This window comes from Hippocampus comes, unplaced genomic scaffold (genome assembly GCF_001891065.2).
Source record: "Hippocampus comes isolate QL1 unplaced genomic scaffold, H_comes_QL1_v1.1 scaffold261, whole genome shotgun sequence".
NCBI classification, from domain to species: domain Eukaryota; kingdom Metazoa; phylum Chordata; class Actinopteri; order Syngnathiformes; family Syngnathidae; genus Hippocampus; species Hippocampus comes.
Window position 1 is genome coordinate 2237238 of NW_017805824.1, and position 17918 is coordinate 2255155.

The 17918-nt window shown below is 38.9% G+C and overlaps 1 protein-coding gene across 3 annotated transcripts in view; it reads left to right on the forward strand.

The window, feature by feature from the left end:
* The window catches only part of galnt18b (UDP-N-acetyl-alpha-D-galactosamine:polypeptide N-acetylgalactosaminyltransferase 18b), a 62564-nt gene extending 45314 nt beyond the window's left edge, over positions 1-17250 (forward strand). For all 3 annotated transcript variants that reach the window (XM_019887009.1, XM_019887008.1, XM_019887010.1), the window contains 5 exons: positions 7528-7713; positions 9142-9279; positions 12949-13044; positions 15753-15917; positions 16229-17250. In XM_019887009.1, coding sequence (XP_019742568.1) covers positions 7528-7713; positions 9142-9279; positions 12949-13044; positions 15753-15917; positions 16229-16375 — 732 coding nt within the window. In that variant the 3' untranslated portion in view covers positions 16376-17250. The remainder of the gene's footprint in view (positions 1-7527; positions 7714-9141; positions 9280-12948; positions 13045-15752; positions 15918-16228) is intronic.
* The last annotated feature ends 668 nt before the right edge of the window (positions 17251-17918 follow it).

Sequence of the window (17918 nt, forward strand, 5' to 3'; positions counted from 1 at the left end):
TCCGGGTACCCTGGTTTCCTCCCACATTCCAAAAACATGCATGGCAGGCTGATTGAACACTCTAAATTGTCCCTAGGTGTGGGTGTGAGCGCGGATGGTTGTTCGTCTCTGTGTGCCCTGCGATTGGCTGGCAACTGGTTCAGGGTGTCCCCCGCCTACTGCACGACGACAGCTGGGATAGGCTCCAGCACCCCCTGCGACCCTTTTGAGGATAAGCGGATCGGAAAATGGATGGATAGATGGATAAATGGATGCATTGTGATTTAATGCTTAATTCGTTTCTCTGTGCTGCCTCCTTGGTTGTGCTCATCATGGTCACCTTGATATAGTACTTTCTAATCGAGTCATTCAGACACAAGCGAGGAAGAATAGACTTCTTCTACTATGACTACTCAGTATGTTGCTGTGATGTTAGTCATTCTTTGTGGAGGATAAACAAGATATGCCTGTGATCATCTTTATATCCGTCCACATGTGTAGGTCCACCATTTTTGCAAAAATACATTGACTACTGCCACTGAAATAGTTGATGATTGTAGCTTTCTGTCAATGGCTAGAAGAGTCTGCTATTCACATCTGCACAGTGTGGTCTCACATTGTCAGAAAATATGCTCTCTCTCTCTCTCTCTCTCTCTCTCTCTCTCTCTCTCTCTCTCTCTCTCTCTCTCTCTCTCTCTCTCTCGATCGCACATTCAACATAAAGAGTTATGAACAGGCATGCCATGGTGGACATTGTAGCTAAATTAAACATGGCTGTATGAAAAACGCCACGGCATCCATGGCAATCACAGAAATGTTTGCCCATCCCGTCCGTCCCCCCTGTTTTCTCACGACAATCCCATTTAGTACATAGTGGCCTGAAACGGGACTGCTGTGGATGTTCAGATCATCTGTAAACATAGTCATGTGTCTATTAATTCTTCAATTAAAAGTTGGTGAAGATAAAGTAGGACAAAGTGACACAGGTGGTAGATGGGCATGTGCAAATTATTTGCAGCTCAATACCCAATGGTAAAGTGGTAAAATACATTTTCTGCATTGACTACATTCGGAGTCTAAACATCTGTTTGTGTTTATAAAGGAGAAGCTGGGCTCAGGTTGCCATGAATTCCTTCAACCTCTGCATCACTGATTAAGTATTGCTGATCCAGATACACTGTAGAGCCTATAGGCTCTACAGGCACTGTACACCGTATACTTCAACGTATTTGACAATACATTGCATCAGGTACTGTATATCAATAATATAAGACCTCTGAAGGTGAGTGGAGTGGTGGAGTTATTTTTCTTTTGATATTACATTTTTTTTTTCATCATATGCTGGATCTGCAAATTGCCTTTGGCTGTTCTTTGGCTTGCTTTACCCGAAGTCAAAAAATGGACGCAATCCAAATTTCATGGACGGCTGCTTTGATTACACCATTGCGCACAATGACCTACTTGACTTGGTCTGACGTTGTCCTGGACACTATGTTTAGAAACCATCAGCTGTGCACCTCAGTCTTTTTTTTTTTTTTTTTTTTTTTTTAAGCTCGTCAAAAGCTCGTCAAATGTTTGTCAGTTCTTTTCATTTACTCATGTTTGGCGAACCCAACCTGAAAAAAAAGCTCTATGTAGTAATAACAGGAGAATCACCAGGGATTTGGAGCCCAATCTTGGCTCATCTCGGCTCTATTTTAGTGGTGGTGTTTTTTTCACCCACACATGGGGAAACTGGGAACACGTCAGTAAGAATAAGACATGCCAACAAACAACAATATAGGAGTAATAAAACTTTAGTTAGTGAGAAGGCACAGCAATGAAAAGCTTTTTCATAGTCATATCACACTTTGGTGCAGTTACTTGTTTCCAGGCAGTGTGTGGACCAATTATATCACACACCCAATTCGAAGAAAATATTGGCATATGCACCCACCATGCTGCTTCCTCCTGTAACTAAGGACAGGCACACACATAAAGACAATCGAGCTGTTTTTGTCCTGATAATTTAAACTAATTTGCACTAAAACTATGGAGTAGTATTTCTTTTCTTTGGCACAATGAGAGATTTGTATCTGAGTCACTGTTTTGCTTGGCATGTAGCAAAATGCTTCTTGGTCAGAAATCAATGTTTTTGGTGAAACCAACCGATGTTCTTTCCTGTTTATTATTAAACGTAAAAAATTCAAACCATTTTTATTTCTGGTGAAAGAAGAGAGTTTCTCATGCTTTTTGGTAGGCTCTCTGCTTTCATTGTCGCAGAACATTAAGTCCTCTGGGTCTTCAAAGACCGTCGGAAAAATGCTCAAAAACACTTGGCGGGAGGGGAACTCTGCTTTGAAAACGGCTGGCAGTGATTTAGGTAATGTCTCTCATGACATGAAAATTTTTTGATTTGATTTGACTTTTTATTAGGTCTCCCCTAGGAGAAACTTGTCTCGGAGGACAGTCCCAATACAGATGCCATATTCAGAGGCACCTAATGAATTGTTAGTGAGCAGTGACGTATAGTCTAACAGGACTACAAATTTGTAAGATCACGTTTTTTTTTGTTTTTTTGTTTGTGTGAAACAACATTGAAGGACGGCGAGCTAGTACGGAAATAGAGCTGAGCGGCCAATAAATGTACTGAGGGCAGACAATGTGAGATGATGCATACAAGCAGCAAGTCGTTGCCAATTATTTGCACTGCTCTGGGCAGCAGAGAAGGAGGAGCAGCTTTACCTTGCATGTGCTTTGATGTGAAGAGTTATTATGGCTTGCAAAAATGATTGCGGGAAATATTTTGGGTGTTTTGACGATGAACACATCTTTGTCTGTTGATGAATGGGAGATTGAGTGCAGTGAGATGAAAGCAGTATACTTCAGTGAGACATACAAGTATGAAATGGAAAATTATAATTCTAAAGAAATATTCTCAATGATGGTGAAAAGTTCCTGATTTTCTCTTTTTTTTTTGTCAAGAGGCCATTTATGCTCTGATATTACCCTTTTTTTCAGGGTTATGCAAAAAGTACGTGAGTGATACAGAGGAGTGCAAAATATTGTGGAATTAAAAAGTCTACACACCCCTGTTCAAATGGTTGCATAACTGAGGTCTTGCGTTATATGTTGGCATCTCATGGGCCATCATTCATAAAGACCATTTTACAGCCCTAGTGTTGTGGGATTAAAGGGCTATTTTTCCGAAAGCATCCGTTACACCTGCTGTTGAAGTGCGCTCACGCTATTTATTAGTGTTTGTATTTTTTTTCGATTAAAAAAAAATGTGGTGTGGGCCCCAAAAGAAAAGCTACGATGGCTGCGCTTCCATTAAATGATACGTCAGACTCATGATGTTTATCAGTAAAATGCAGCCAACCTCAGCCACTTCTCCACCTCAGGCCTCCAGTGATGAGTCATGGCATGACTGATGGATGAACCCATGCTTCTCCAGATTGCAGGGTGAACAAGGCAATACTATAAAGCTTTTTTTGTCCTGTGAAGGTAGAAAATCAATTTCAAATCACATCGTATTTATCTGTAATAAGCTAAAACCTGTGGCAGATGGCATTGTCTAGTCTATGTGACAGCATCATTAAGCACTTTGCTAGGAATTAAAAAAATTAGATAATGTATGCCATGATTTATTATTTAATTTTAGGAATGTGTTTGGAATTTGGGCTGAACCAAATCATGTTTAGGATCTCAGACAAACTGTTAAGAAAAAGATTTCGAGAAAGCAGAAATCGCTGGTCACAAGGAGGCAGGAAAAACAAGTCCTAAACAAAAAGTGCAATTTTGAGATTAAGACTGAAAAAAGGGTAATATCAGATCATCATATTGATTATACGTCAATGTCTTGATTTTCTAGGTTAGGATTACGTAAATATAAAGGTAAATGAGCCATCAAACATGAAAGAGTTGTTAACTTACTCAACACTTTGACTTGAAGTCTCTTAAGCAATCACTATGACGACGTCACAAAATTCTACCAAGCGTGTGGCGTGAACATAAATCACTAAATCATAAATCAGATTATTACAATAATGCAAAAAATAAAAAATCTGGCTCTGGCACTTCAATTTTTCATCTTTCACGAAACAATGATATCAAAACATATGGACTGCACCTCTGAAGCTCTGAACTATTCAAACACTATACAAATAAATAAAATCAGCAGTTAAAGCCAACCGACCAATCGAAATTGTTTTTTTTTTCTTTCCTCCATGCAGCCTATGTCTTTGGAAAATTGTGTTCTACTACACTGCGATGTCGGTTTTAATTTGATTACTTTTTCAGGCCTAGTTTGAATGTTATCCATATGCCTGCTTGTGTTCTCCAGCTCCCATAGTTCAAAAAACATCAATGTGAGGTTCATTGAAGAAGATACTGTACGTTGGCTTTCGTGTGAATTGGCCTCATTCACAAACCGTACGTCCGCATAAATTTGCACTTAAATCGTGTACACGAATATTTGAAGCTCAAATCTGTGATTCATAAATTTCTTACCCTGCAAAAGATATGCCGAACCTCCTCAGAGTGCAACTAATGAAGGATCATCTTTCCCATCAATGTTTAACATACATCCTTTACCCAAGGTGCACAATGTATTGAAAGCTACTTTAACATTCAAAGTAAGAATTGAGCAAATATCATAAATAATTGAAAAATGGACACTTCTCTGCTTCCCTGCTCTAGTTACAATCTTGAATCTTCCATTTCACACTTCATGTACAATACAAATTATATGAGCACATAAGTGAAATGAGGTCCGTGTCTTCCTCCAGTTTCCTCTTTTTTTAACTCTCGTCAGATCTCCTTTTCTTTGTGTCCACCTTAATATCAGGCCTGAGCCATAGTGTGAAGCTCAGGTGCCACGGCGTTGTCAGCCTCCGTGATAAAGGCGCAGGTACAATATCTTTTTTTGTTTGTCTTCAACACGCCAGAGGAAACACATTGAAAATGTGTTGTTTTCTTTGATCTCACCTCTGACACGACAACATCAGCATCCACCATTGTGAAATTTCTTCTTTTAATTTGTGGGCCCGTCGCTCACAACTTCAAATCTCTTAGCCCTGTGATTGACAGGTGATCAGTCCAGTAGCCCAGCTCTCAACCAAGGTCTTCGGAGTTTCTTTGTGACCCTGAACAGGATCAGCAGTATAGTAAATGGATGGATGGAAATTCTTTTGTGGAGGCAACAATATATTTGTTGCTTGTTCATAAATTTCTCTTCCCACAAGCCACAGAACAAGATGAGATTGTAAACAAGTTTCGTTTTTTATCTCATTGGAAGCAGAGCCGAAGACGTTCATCCTTTTGAATTAATCTTTGTGACCAATAAATTGTTTCTCTGAATGATATTGATTCTGATATTGCATTTTATTGCCTTGGATTCAGAAGGAATTTGGGATCTGGAGTGAAAGCTTGAGCCTAAAACCGTCATCCTTTTGAATTAACCTTTGTCATCTGTAAAATTTATGTGTTAGTGGTATTGATCGTGAGGTGCCATTTCATTCCCTTGGACTCAGAAGTAATTTGGGATTTCGAGTGAAAGCTTTATCACATTTTCGGTATCAGCACAACAAATTACAACCTGTTATGAAGAGGTGCTATTTAAAAAAACAAAAACAAAAAAACTATTATCTAAACAATATGCAGTTAGTGATTGAGCTGTGAAACAGCAGCAGTCTTACCCGCGGAGCTGATTATCAATACGAGAGTTTAAAATGATTCTACTTCATGCAGCACTTTCAAAGTTGAATAATGTGCTGCAATCACATGTGAAATGGAGTTATTAGCATCGACTACTTGCTCCATGCTGGAAAAATACAGAACAGACTGTCTGATGTCTCTCTTTGTTTTCTTTCAATGACTCCTTCAACATACTAAACCACGCACTCAAATTAGAATGTCACTCAGTAGCGCACCTCCCGCAAAGCTGAACAACCATAAACATGTCTTGAAGGTAGATGTTAATGCGAACACAAAGAGCAAGAATGGGCTGCAGTATTGTGATGACTGAATGAATATGATGACTAGTATACTTTAAATGAATCTACAGTACTATGTACAGTATGTATGCAGTTGGGATGAAACAAGCGATATTAATTACCAGAGGTTGAGTGACAACGATACATGAATACATAATATGCTGTTGTGTCTTGAGGAGTTGAATTTGGAAAAAAACGTCTATCTCAAATCATCTTTCCCTATTGAAATAACTGGAAATACCATTAATCTGTCCCAGATTTCCCCCCCCCCCCCCAGAATAAAGTTTCAGGTTTTCTTTCAATGAAGAAAATTACACTCTAGAATATAATACTTTATTAAAACATACATTAGTGACATTAAATAAAATGTCAACAACCATTTTTGCCACATTTTTTTGCTTCAGTTCAATGGGCATTCTGCTGCTCTTTCTGTTGCGTGGCCACCTACAATACAGACGTATGCATATTCGTGGATGCGTTGACTTCTTTTTAAGCCACAGTATTATGAATTATTCCTCGCAAACAATAAAAAAATATGTGCCTGTGAGTATTGTTTTATTAACTGTCTACATCTGTTGCTCCACCGTTTGTGTTCAAATATCCATTGCTTAAGGGGTTATGACAGGTGCTTTTTTTTTTGTTGTCAGTCTGTCCATGGTAATTTGCATTCTTCATTAAAATGAACCTCTACAGACTTTGCAAAGGGAAAGCTATGTGGGTGTTTTAAATACACAGTGTAATTCTCTTTGTTTATGTTTGACACTAAATTTCCACTAAGAGTGGCAATAAAAACAGCTTGGAAGCCTTTTTTTTTTTTGGAAGAATTTTTCACTGTCTCCTAACACTGCTGGATGTTGTGAAGTGTTTTGCTCACAAGACAAAGCAAAGTTTGAATTAAAGTGGAAATGAATCGTAATAGCTGTTAGCATCACCGTCTGCAGGATTTATACTATATTAAACTTCTATTTCATAGCACCTTGATTGTAGAAAACGACATTATTATCCATAGTGGTCCATCACTAATGGTTGAATGCCAACTCACAAGTCATCAAAAAGTCACAAACATTTCAGCAATCTTCATTACATGTATGTCAGAGTTCAGTACTGGATTTTAATCCACATGGATTTTGGCCTCCGCTTTTTGAACATTTGGCATCAGGGGAGCCGCCTCCTGACTGTTGAAGCCGCAGAAGGCGAGAGAGGTGACAAAAAAAGATTGCTCGTGATCAGTGGCGTTCTGCACTCACTGTGATGAAGCTCCTCAGCTGCTCTCACACGGAAGAGGCAAAGCACCAGCAAATTGGAGCATAATGAATTAGGTTCCCACTTCTGCGCAGACAAAATAGCCTTTTCTTTACAAGAATAAAACGCCAAAGTTGTGGAGAAGTGTTAATTGTGAGCGGCGCCTTTCGAGGATTTTTTTTTTCTCTCTCTGCATTTCTATGTAGTCTGTACATGAGAGCTGTAAATGTTGTGGCAATATGACTGCCTCTCTGTGACTCTTCCAGTATCCCTAAACTGCATCTGATGACACGCTATCCTTCCTGTGTATTTATATTTTGCTCAAAACCAGGTGTGGCAGTGTGGCGGCAGCGTGGAGGTCCTGCCGTGCGCCCGGATCGCCCACATCGAGCGTGCTCATAAACCTTACACAGAGGACCTGACGTCCCACGTGCGACGCAATGCCCTCAGAGTTGCAGAAGTTTGGATGGATGAATTTAAGAGCCATGTTTACATGGCCTGGAACGTTCCTCAGGAGGTGAGTGAGTGTCCAGGAAGAGCATGAAACTTGTGCTCTCTAAATTATGGCAATACTTGGCATCACAAGGATTATGTCAATTGGTCAAAAGGCGCGAAACTAAATTGTCTCAAGCTTTTTTCCCCCCAAATATTCAGATAACATTAATATTTGCATTATTAATCCTTACATGCATGAATAATGATAACTTGTAACCTGATAACATGATAGGCTGAATACTATTGTAACTACTGTACCTGAAAGGGTTAATGTTTATACACAATGCATTTTACCATATCAGCACAATTATTTACTTTTTTTGTTATCTTTTTTTTTTTTGCGCGCGCGCGTTATTAGCGATTGAACATGTTTTCAGAATGATATTGGTGGCAACAGTGATGTTAATTTTAAATTTAAACTGGGCTCCAAAAATCCTCAAGTATTTTTTTGAATCTTGGTACTCAAATTGCTCGAGGACTCATTTCACCACTAATTTGTACCAACTAACACCACAAACGCTTTTTGGTAATACGTATCACGTCAACAAATGTGATGATCGACCTGGAATTCAATCTTTGTTCTGTCAGGCTCAATTTCCCATTGATATCATGACACAACAACCATAGAGGGACTATTTCAAACAACACATAAAAGGGCCTATAGAGCCAACTTTCTGCAATGGCCATGTAGCTGTACGGGACCAAAAAAAAGTCAATTAGCATCCTGTGATTGATTGTCTTTGACTTAATGGGTTTCAGATGAATATTATTTAGTTCTTCAGGGGATGGGATTGTCTTCAGAGAGAATTAACAGATACATGTTTTTCTACTCGAGAACTGAATTTGATGAATAATTAGATCAGCACACGATGTCTTCTTATGTTAATTGTATTATCCCTTAGGGGGCCTCTGTATATTCTGTTGAAAAGAGGAATATCTGCAGGCAATTTATTCAGTCAATAAATGAGGCATTTAACTTGGGCTGTAATCACTAAGCATGAAATGTAGCCACAGGGCTAAGAATTAAACACGCAGGGCAAATGCCACTGTTGGTTTACCTCAGAGAGAGTGAAAACCAACAGCATGAATCACTTGGAGATGTTTTCTGGCCACCAGAGAAGAACCGCAGTTCAAACTGCGCTTTGAATGCATTTTTGAGTGAGACATAAAGACAAGCATCACTGATGATGACATGAGATTGACCATAGACTGAGCCCATAATAATTCTGGTGTGGAAATATAATGTGGCATGGTTTACAATCGACGCTGTTCAAGTCTGAACAAATGTCCAACATCTATAGAAGCTATTTGCAAATGTAACAGATGGCCATGCAGTGATTGTATGCCCCCGTCAATTATACGTAATCAATGTTCTGCTTTGAATGTGTGTGTGTGTGTGTGTGTGTGTGTGTGTGTGTGTGTGTGTGTGTGTGTGTGTGAGAGAATCCAGGACTCGGGCATTGACATCGGCGACATCTCACAAAGAAAGGCTCTGAGGAAGAGGCTGCAGTGTAAAACTTTCAGATGGTACCTGGTCAACATCTACCCTGAGATGAGGATGTACAGCGAAACTGTTGCATATGGAGTAGTAAGCAACTGCAGCTTTTAATGCACACCTCACATTTTGGCAAAAGCCAAAAGAAAATACAGTGGTGCCTTGACTTTAAACTCACAAGGGGGATGTGGTTGTTTAAAATACTGATCAGGTAATTGTCTTTGTTTTATGATTAGTTTGACAGTAAAGTTCAACCAGGAGTGGCAATGAAAAGCTTGAAGCTTCTTTTTTGAAGAAGTGTTCACTATCTACCAAAATGCTGCTTGTGGTGAATTGAGTTGAGTTCACTGCAACCATCGATCATTTTTATCTCAATTGTTTGCTTGGAAGTCAAAGCAACGGTTTGTATTGTAATACTTGTAAGATGGAACATGCAAGTCAAAGTACTTGGAGGTGGTCTGGATGGTCTGTTGATGGTTTGCATTATCAAAACAAAAAAAAATCTCCCCGCCCCCCATTTCCCAAAAAACACAATAGAGATTGAGGTATTTATTTGAGTCTCATTGGAAAAGAATGTCCCTCTATTCTCAACATCCTTTTTAAAAGACTGCAAACAAATTGACGAGCAAACAAACAGAAAAACAAAGGGACGGGTTCACTTGCATGAGTTGTTTGGCACACTTTGACACCAGAGGCTCTTCATGATGCAGCCCACCCATTTATTCAGCTTAGGACAGGAAGTGGCTGGGTACCGTGGCACTGTCCATGAATCTAACCCACACTGTTTGCATGAAAGGCAGCATGTCGTACCTATGTAAACCAGGAAAGCATCAAGCATAACAAATACGCTTGATCGATTAACTGGCCAATATTTTCTCTTTTAAGATATTTTTTTCTCCTTGCCAATTTTTGTCGATTTTACTTTTACATGAACACATCACAACATAAGACAATGATAATAACATGTACCCCCCACGACCCCCCCAAAAAAAGATTTTAAAATAGCTCATATTCGTCAATTAAATTGGCCAGTACAGTATCAGCGTATTAGCCAAATAATCACTTGGGTTCAAGTTGTCATGTTAGGCAGTTTCCAATTTAAGTCTAGGACAAAGCATTGTAAAACTATCACATTTTCTGCCTGCGATTCATGTTTATTATTTTAAGTGTTAAGGGTACAAAAAATGAAGTTAGGTTTTTCATTATGTACATTTTTTAATCGGTTTCTTGAATTTTACTGTGCCAAATATCGGTATCGGTCTCAAACAAATCCATATTGTTAGGTTCTGAGCAAACCAAATAATGTTTTAGGATTTAAAAAAAAATGCAGGCTAAGACAAACTGCAATTCCAAAAAAAAATATCCAAAGTATGAACTGAAAACGCTGGTCACAAGGTGCCAGGAAAAACGATGCCTGAAACCAAAAGCGCTTGCTTGGATCAAGAGAACACCGAGAATACTCAAACTAAATATTAAAAAGTCCAATATCACGAAAACAAAGAGCAATACTAAAATACCCAAAAGACTTAGAAAGATCTATGAGCAAAACGATAGCAACTATGAATGTTATCAAGAGGCCTAGAAAATCACACTTGAAGCACCACAGTAAAGAATATCAATAATCCAACATGGCCGACCTGAAATCCTTAAATACAAGGCTAGGCTTGATGGGGAAACGAGGCACAGGTGCACCTGCCAGAGGGAAACGCCCTCCACTCCAGCTAGAGCTGGAACACAATTAAGACAGATATGGGATGGGCCCTAATAAGAACTAAACCACTTTTGTTCAGTCTTCAGCCTTAGCAGAGGTCAGCCGTGTGCCATTCTTGTTTAATCTGGAGATAATGCTAATCCAACTGGAGGATTTTGCAGCAGAATTATATTTGTCAGGAGAACACACGCAGCTAACCTAGGCATATGCTGGCACTGTGTGTATTGGCCCAAGACAGAATGTCTCTTTCCTCCCACATCTCATCTGAGATGCTCCCTGATGCACAGTGACAGTCAGACTGCATTATTACGGCCCCCCTGTTGTATGGCTGATTTGTCCTGTACAAACTGACAAACGGCAGCTGGAAACCAAGGAAGCAGGCCAGCCTTATTACATTAATTCACGTCTGCAGACCTCATTATTCTATTTTTGCGGCATGCATTTGATGTGCTGCTCGGTGGCGATGGTTTGACACGTCACTGCAGCGGAACACAAAAATAAAACACAACACATTGTCTGCTTGCATTCATTTTTGATTAGGCTTCAAAATATCAGGGAATTTTTTTTTGGCGGGGGGGCTAGGGGTCTATGTATCAAAACAAGATATTGCTGTTTGACTGAATGCTCACATCTTTAACCGTTTCAGGACAGTTTATCATGTTATCAGGTTACGTGGTGCATGGAAGAGTTAAAATCACTACATTTCAGGAAGAAAAACAAACTCCCTCTTGCTTGAAATACCAAACCATACATCGTTCAACTTGGTATTATACCTAATGTTGTTATATATTGTTGTGCCTCTACATAACAGCCCAAATCATGCTCAGCCATTAATTTAAGACACAAAAATTGCTCATTTGTACGCCTTCATTTATTACAATGGTACAAATGTCACTAGTCTACGCTTAGGCCGACTAACCAGAGAAAAAGTCTCTCAACGTGACTACAATTACATCATGTTGCCAAATTCTTTTTCAAAGGTCTTAGAGCCATGAGTGATTAAAAAAAAATAATAATAAAATGATGAGGTGACAAAGCAGTGTAAAAGGCACAAATGAAATTGCGCGCACTTACCTTCCTGGCTGACCAGTTCCTTCTATACTGAAGAATTGCAGCTAGCAATTTTAACAAAACAAGCTTTCTCAAATGTATCTTATCGAATTATTTTCCCTCAACAAGAGTTAATTCACACGTAGACATATATACATCCAAGCAAGAACATCTCAGCTGTCTGCACACTATAGACAGAAGTATCGAGACGAGCCTCAAAATCAGTTAAGCCCTTTGAGATCGATGAGCCAATATCCGTGACCTCTAACTAACTCATCGACCCTGATTCATGAATGCTTGTTTTTAAACTTGCACTTGCAAATCAATGAAAACTTCAAGGCATCTACACTGTCATCTGCGAGTTGTCAAGTCGCTCTCCAAAGGTGCTGCAAATAGTGATTTTTGGGGGGGGTTTTTGTTTTGTTTTTTTTGTTTTTTTTTTTTTTGCCACACGGAACTTGAAAGGTTTACATTTAAGCTCTCACAAAAAGACCTTGTGCTGCCTGTGGCTTTACTGATTAGCACATAAAGTAAACGTCTACAAAGCCAGTGGGGAGCGGAATCATCCCTGGCAGTGTTCCATCGCAATTCACTCTGCACTTCCAAAGTACCATTCCTGGAGCGCCTTGTGGTGCACCAATCAGGCAGGCCATGCTCAAATAACTGTGTGACAAGAGCATAGATAGGTATGGTGCCATTTTTGCATTTGCATTTTTGAAAACTCACATTTTTCTGTTTTTTTTATCTACTATATTTACTTGATTTATGTGAAGTATGTACTCATGCATGTTCATGTTCATGTTCATACTCACCAGGTACTCAGTACTTACTTGAATAGTTTTTTTTTCACTGGGTACTTATGCAAGTAATTATTTGAATAATTACTTTCTTCTTTTACTTGGGTCACATTATACTAAAGTGCTCTTACTTGAGTGCAGTTTTCGGCTCCTCAACCCCACTATTGATTAATTCATAATTTTTTGTGTGCATGTGTGTTACAGCTGAAAAACTCTCTGAAGAATGATGTGTGTCTGGATCAGGGGCCTGACAATGACAATGTTCCCATCATGTACCTCTGTCATGGAATGACACCACAGGTTGGAGCTCTTTTCTCATTTTACAGCCACAAATGCGTTTCGAACCGTGTCGCTTGGCAGTTGCCTCGCGAGTTTGAAGCCTAATTGGAGTGTTTGTTCAGGATAGGTCAGCCTAAATCACAAGCAACTCGAAATGTCCTCAAATGTTAGCACAGCTTTATTCTCGTCTGTGTTTGCCAGCCTCATCAAGCTTCTATTGATCCCTTCATCCTTCTTTATACTGAGCAGATTGTTTTAACTTTGCTTTGACACGTTTTTGGGCTTAACTACTCTGCTGTCTTTTTTCCCGAATTTATAACAAACAACTGTATTGCATCATTTTTTTTCATTCTTCTAGATCTGTAATTATAAAAGTGCGTGAGGAAGATTTTATTTTTCCTCCGGGGCTTAATTATGATGTATTATTTTGTTTTCAGTCACTGTGGCATGCAATAATTAAAATACAACAACATGTTGTCTGATCATTTTAGTGTCCCGTGTGGAAGCTGTTTGAGCATTTATTCAATATTCTTGATAACCACTTTGTCCTTACTAGTCAAACAATTCAGGGCACTAGTTGTATGACCCCCCCACCCCCCTCACAAAACCCACGCAGGCCCGGGGAGAACGTGCAAACTCCACACAGGGAGGCCGGAGCTGGAAAAGAACCCGGTACCTCTGCACTGTGAAGTCGACGTGCTAACCACTGGACTACCGGGCCGCCGGTCCAGGAATTAGTTAGTTATAATTAGCATAATAATAGATAGGGCCCGAGCAATCAATCACGAGGCCAATTTGTTGTTTGCCGATTGTTGTAAACTTTATGTACACTGACAGCAGTTACAAACAAGTAACAGTGGTCTCATTATTTATTACACATAAATCTAGATCATAACCCTGTTTCTCCAAATATAAATAATGTATGAATAATTAAATAAATTACATTTGTTGATGAGGTCATGGGACCTGCCATTAAAATCTAAGCAAATTTCAATTTTCACAAGCAATACTCAGATGAGCAATGCAAGTTGTGCAAGGAATGCACCTAGATGTCACTATTCTACACACAACGTAGTCACAGTTTGTTTAAAAATAAAAAAAACTCAGTGCAACATAATTCTAACTTAAGTATGTTAAATATGACACATTTTCAATTACTGTTAACACAAACACACATATGAAAAGGATTAATGTCTCTATACCTTTATTAATTACTGGTAAATGCATTGCGCATTCTGGGAAACGAAAATATTTTTTTCTTTCTTTTTTAAATACTATATTTCCAGCTGACCTCAGCTATTCACAGGGAATAGCGACCCAATCGTTACCGCGAATAGTGAAAAATCCCGTATAATTGACTCCCATTGAAATGCATTTGGGCTACATTATTTTATGCATTGTATATTTTTTTTTGTTAATCAGCCAATTGTTTTTTTCTGCCAAAAATAGGCGGAGATCTAAAAATCCATCTCGGTCGGGCGCTACAAATAGGACAACTACTTTGTTACATGTGAGGCAAAACTAGTTGAAAACTATGTGCTTCCAGTACTGTACTACTGTACGAGTGACATTGTAAAATTTTGCCAGTTAACATCGAGCATTTCATCACTAGTACAAGTGGTGCTAAGATGTCAAATAGTGCACAGGTTTGCTTCAGTAGCAACATGTTGTCTTACTAGAATGCCAAAGTTGGCCTCCATGTGTCCAGAGATGTCATGCAGTAGTAGAAAAAGCACAACTAATATGACAATTAAAAGTGCAATGCTCGGTCAGCTAATCAGACTCCGGAATTTGAACACCAAAAAATGCCTGTATGGTAATGATAAAATAAAATGTAGCTTGAGTTGAGTTCTCTGTATATGTAGCACAGATTTCAAATCCAATGTCAACTGTGAGCGCGTTGTAAATCATCAAACTCACTCCCTCCCATATTTAAATGCGGATTATTTCCCCACTAAATTCTCAAATGATCAGTATCCCAGCTAAATACAGGAAAGCCGATTCTCTTGAAAAAAGGCTGTTTGTAAGGATTAAATATTTATGCTTGCTCCAAATCTGCCGTGTGTGTGTGTCGTCTGCCGTCTTGATATCCTCCTGTCAGCAGTGAATTTAAATCAAGTAAATAGGTAGTTTTGATTCTTCCAAAGTTGCTCCAATGTTACAATCCCTTGACATTTAATACATTAAAAATACAGTTCAGAAATCCTTGTTTAGAATTAGAGCAATAGAGTGTTTTCAGGACTGAATTTAATTATTAGGAGTCAAGGAGGCCGATGTTTGGAACCGATATTCATTTTCAGTAAAAGGGAAAATATCGGTGTAAAAATAAATAAATAAATAATTCAAACACTTTACTTTTGAGTAAAAGTTGTTTTTCTTTGACAACGGCCATCTTTGTTTGAACAAAAAAATGTGTCAAAATGCCTAATATCAACACATGATTCCCCCCGCCGACCCCCCCCCCCGATAATAGATCTATCCCTATCTATCATCAATCATATCTGTGAAATATAATTCAAAACTACTATCAAAATGTAGGCTCTGTTCTAAGTCCTCTCCACTTCACACTTCTATCCTCCTCCTTGTAACATTTTTTTGTAAATTACATATCCAATTCCACTGTTGCACTGTTGTGGCTTTATTGCTCATCCAAACTTTACGTGATGCTTCCACCGTACTCCCTCTCTGATTGCCTCAGACATCAAAACCAAGTTGTTATGTTCTTGCAGAATGTGTACTACACCAGTACTCAGCAGCTTTTGGTGGGTCTCCTCAGTCCCACTGTTGACGATGATGACAATAAGTGCCTGGTGGACGTGAACAGCAGACCACGCCTCATCGAGTGTAGCTACGCCACAGCCAAACGCATGAAACTACACTGGCTCTTCACTCAGGTGACAAAAAATGTTCAGTCGGTACTTTAGATAACAATAATAAGGTCATGAATCACTAAGATCCCAAACAGTGGCAACAAATGTGCATGTTCATGCTGACAGATAAGGAGTTTTGCAATAGATTATATGGCATGACTCCTTCTTGTGACTGGCCCGAAACATGCCCGTAGATTAAAAGATAAAAAAAATCGGTTTGAAAAAAATACTGTAGACTGTATGTCTCATTGATTGATATACAACTGTGTGTCAAAAATGTTTAATGTTCTTGTGGAGCCAGAACAGTTCCAAACTTTCAGTTTTTATCTTTTCAGGGCGGATCCATTCAGAACAGAAAATCAAGAAGATGCCTGGAGCTTGTAGCAAACAGTGACAACGAGTTTGGTTACCAACTGGCTCTGCAGAAATGCACTGGACAGAAATGGTTCATCACAAATATATTGTATAGCAATTCCCCATGAGCACACCTGACTTACTGAGTGGCTACGTATGGAGTTTGTGTCTCTATCTGTGAGTGTAATTCTGCATTCCAGAGAGCTGGGAAGTAGGAAATATCACATTGAGAAATGTTGGCGTTCCAATCAATGGTAAACAAAAGAATAACATGGCTGATGACCTCGATGAGTGCATCATCAGCATTCGAGCTGTGCCCTCCAAAAACGAACACAATCCATGACTCTGGTGAGTCGACTTTGATATCGTTTAACTTGCTATTGGAAATAAAGGAATGAAGGTTGAAATAATTCCAGACTCATACTGTTGTCATTATCACAGAGCTGTGAATTGGTGAAAATTTGTGAGTATGTACACTGACTTCAAACGGCGTCCACTTCGATTTTATCTTCAGATGGTGGAAATCGCTGACTTCACAGTTTTCTGGAACACCGCAAAAAAAAAAAAAAAAAAAAAAAAAAAAAACACCAATTGTCGATGGGGAAAGGATGACATAAATGAGATAATTTGATGCTGAACCATATTGTGAATGTTACATTTAAATATGCCCACAGAAAGATGAGCCGATGGTATTTCAATGGATATTTTTGTGGCACAGCAGAATACTTTGTATATTTTATGGTCAAAGCAGTACAGTCATATTTTCATTGGATGAAAAAAAAAGGTACTGAATTCAAAATGTTTGGGTGCTTTTTTATGGCTACCGTGTAGCAATCTGTTCCTGCTTAAAGTATTTTATTTCACGGTCTCAGGTTTATTTTGTGAATTAGCTGTATACCCGATGGAACAAATGGGGAAAAAATGTTTATTATTTTCTGATTGTTAATAACCTGAATATTTGTATTATATGACAGTGAATTAAAAAAAAATCTTTCAACCATTAGCATGTGCCTTTTTAACAAAGACAATAATCTCAATGTCCATCAACGATTTAAGATACAATAAACCAAACCAAAAGTCAAGACAGAGACTAAAGAAGCAATGGCTAATAACTATTGCAGAACAATGAAAAGAATCTCGACCAGTGAAAGTCTGCTTTCAGTTTTTATGCAACCTTGAGAGCTACAAAGGCCAGCAGAGTAAAGAAATTCCTGATGAAAAATACGACTTTGTGCAGTGAAAAAGAAATGTGAATTGCTCTTCAGATACTAAGATGCTTTTTGCTTTGCACTGGCGTGAGTATATACCAAGCAGTAGATGTTGCACACAGCCTATATATGCTGCATCTCAAAAAGTACACGGCATGTTAAGCGGTGCCAGTGAGTCATGCCAAATGCGGAGGATGAAAAATAGGCCTGCTCCCTGCACCGACTGTTTTGTGCACCTGATGAGGCGACTAGTGGCCCAGCCTGTTTTCAAAATGTCGCTCCTCATTAGACACTGCATTCCAGCAGGACTCAACAGACCATTGCATTAAATATACATGGAAACCCACTTTCATCTAAAAGACCCCCTTCGCTTGCACTTCTATAGATGCAACACGAGCCCCTCTGCATGCTCAAGTAGACCATACAGCAAAATAAACAGAAAGTTACTCACTTACTTACATTT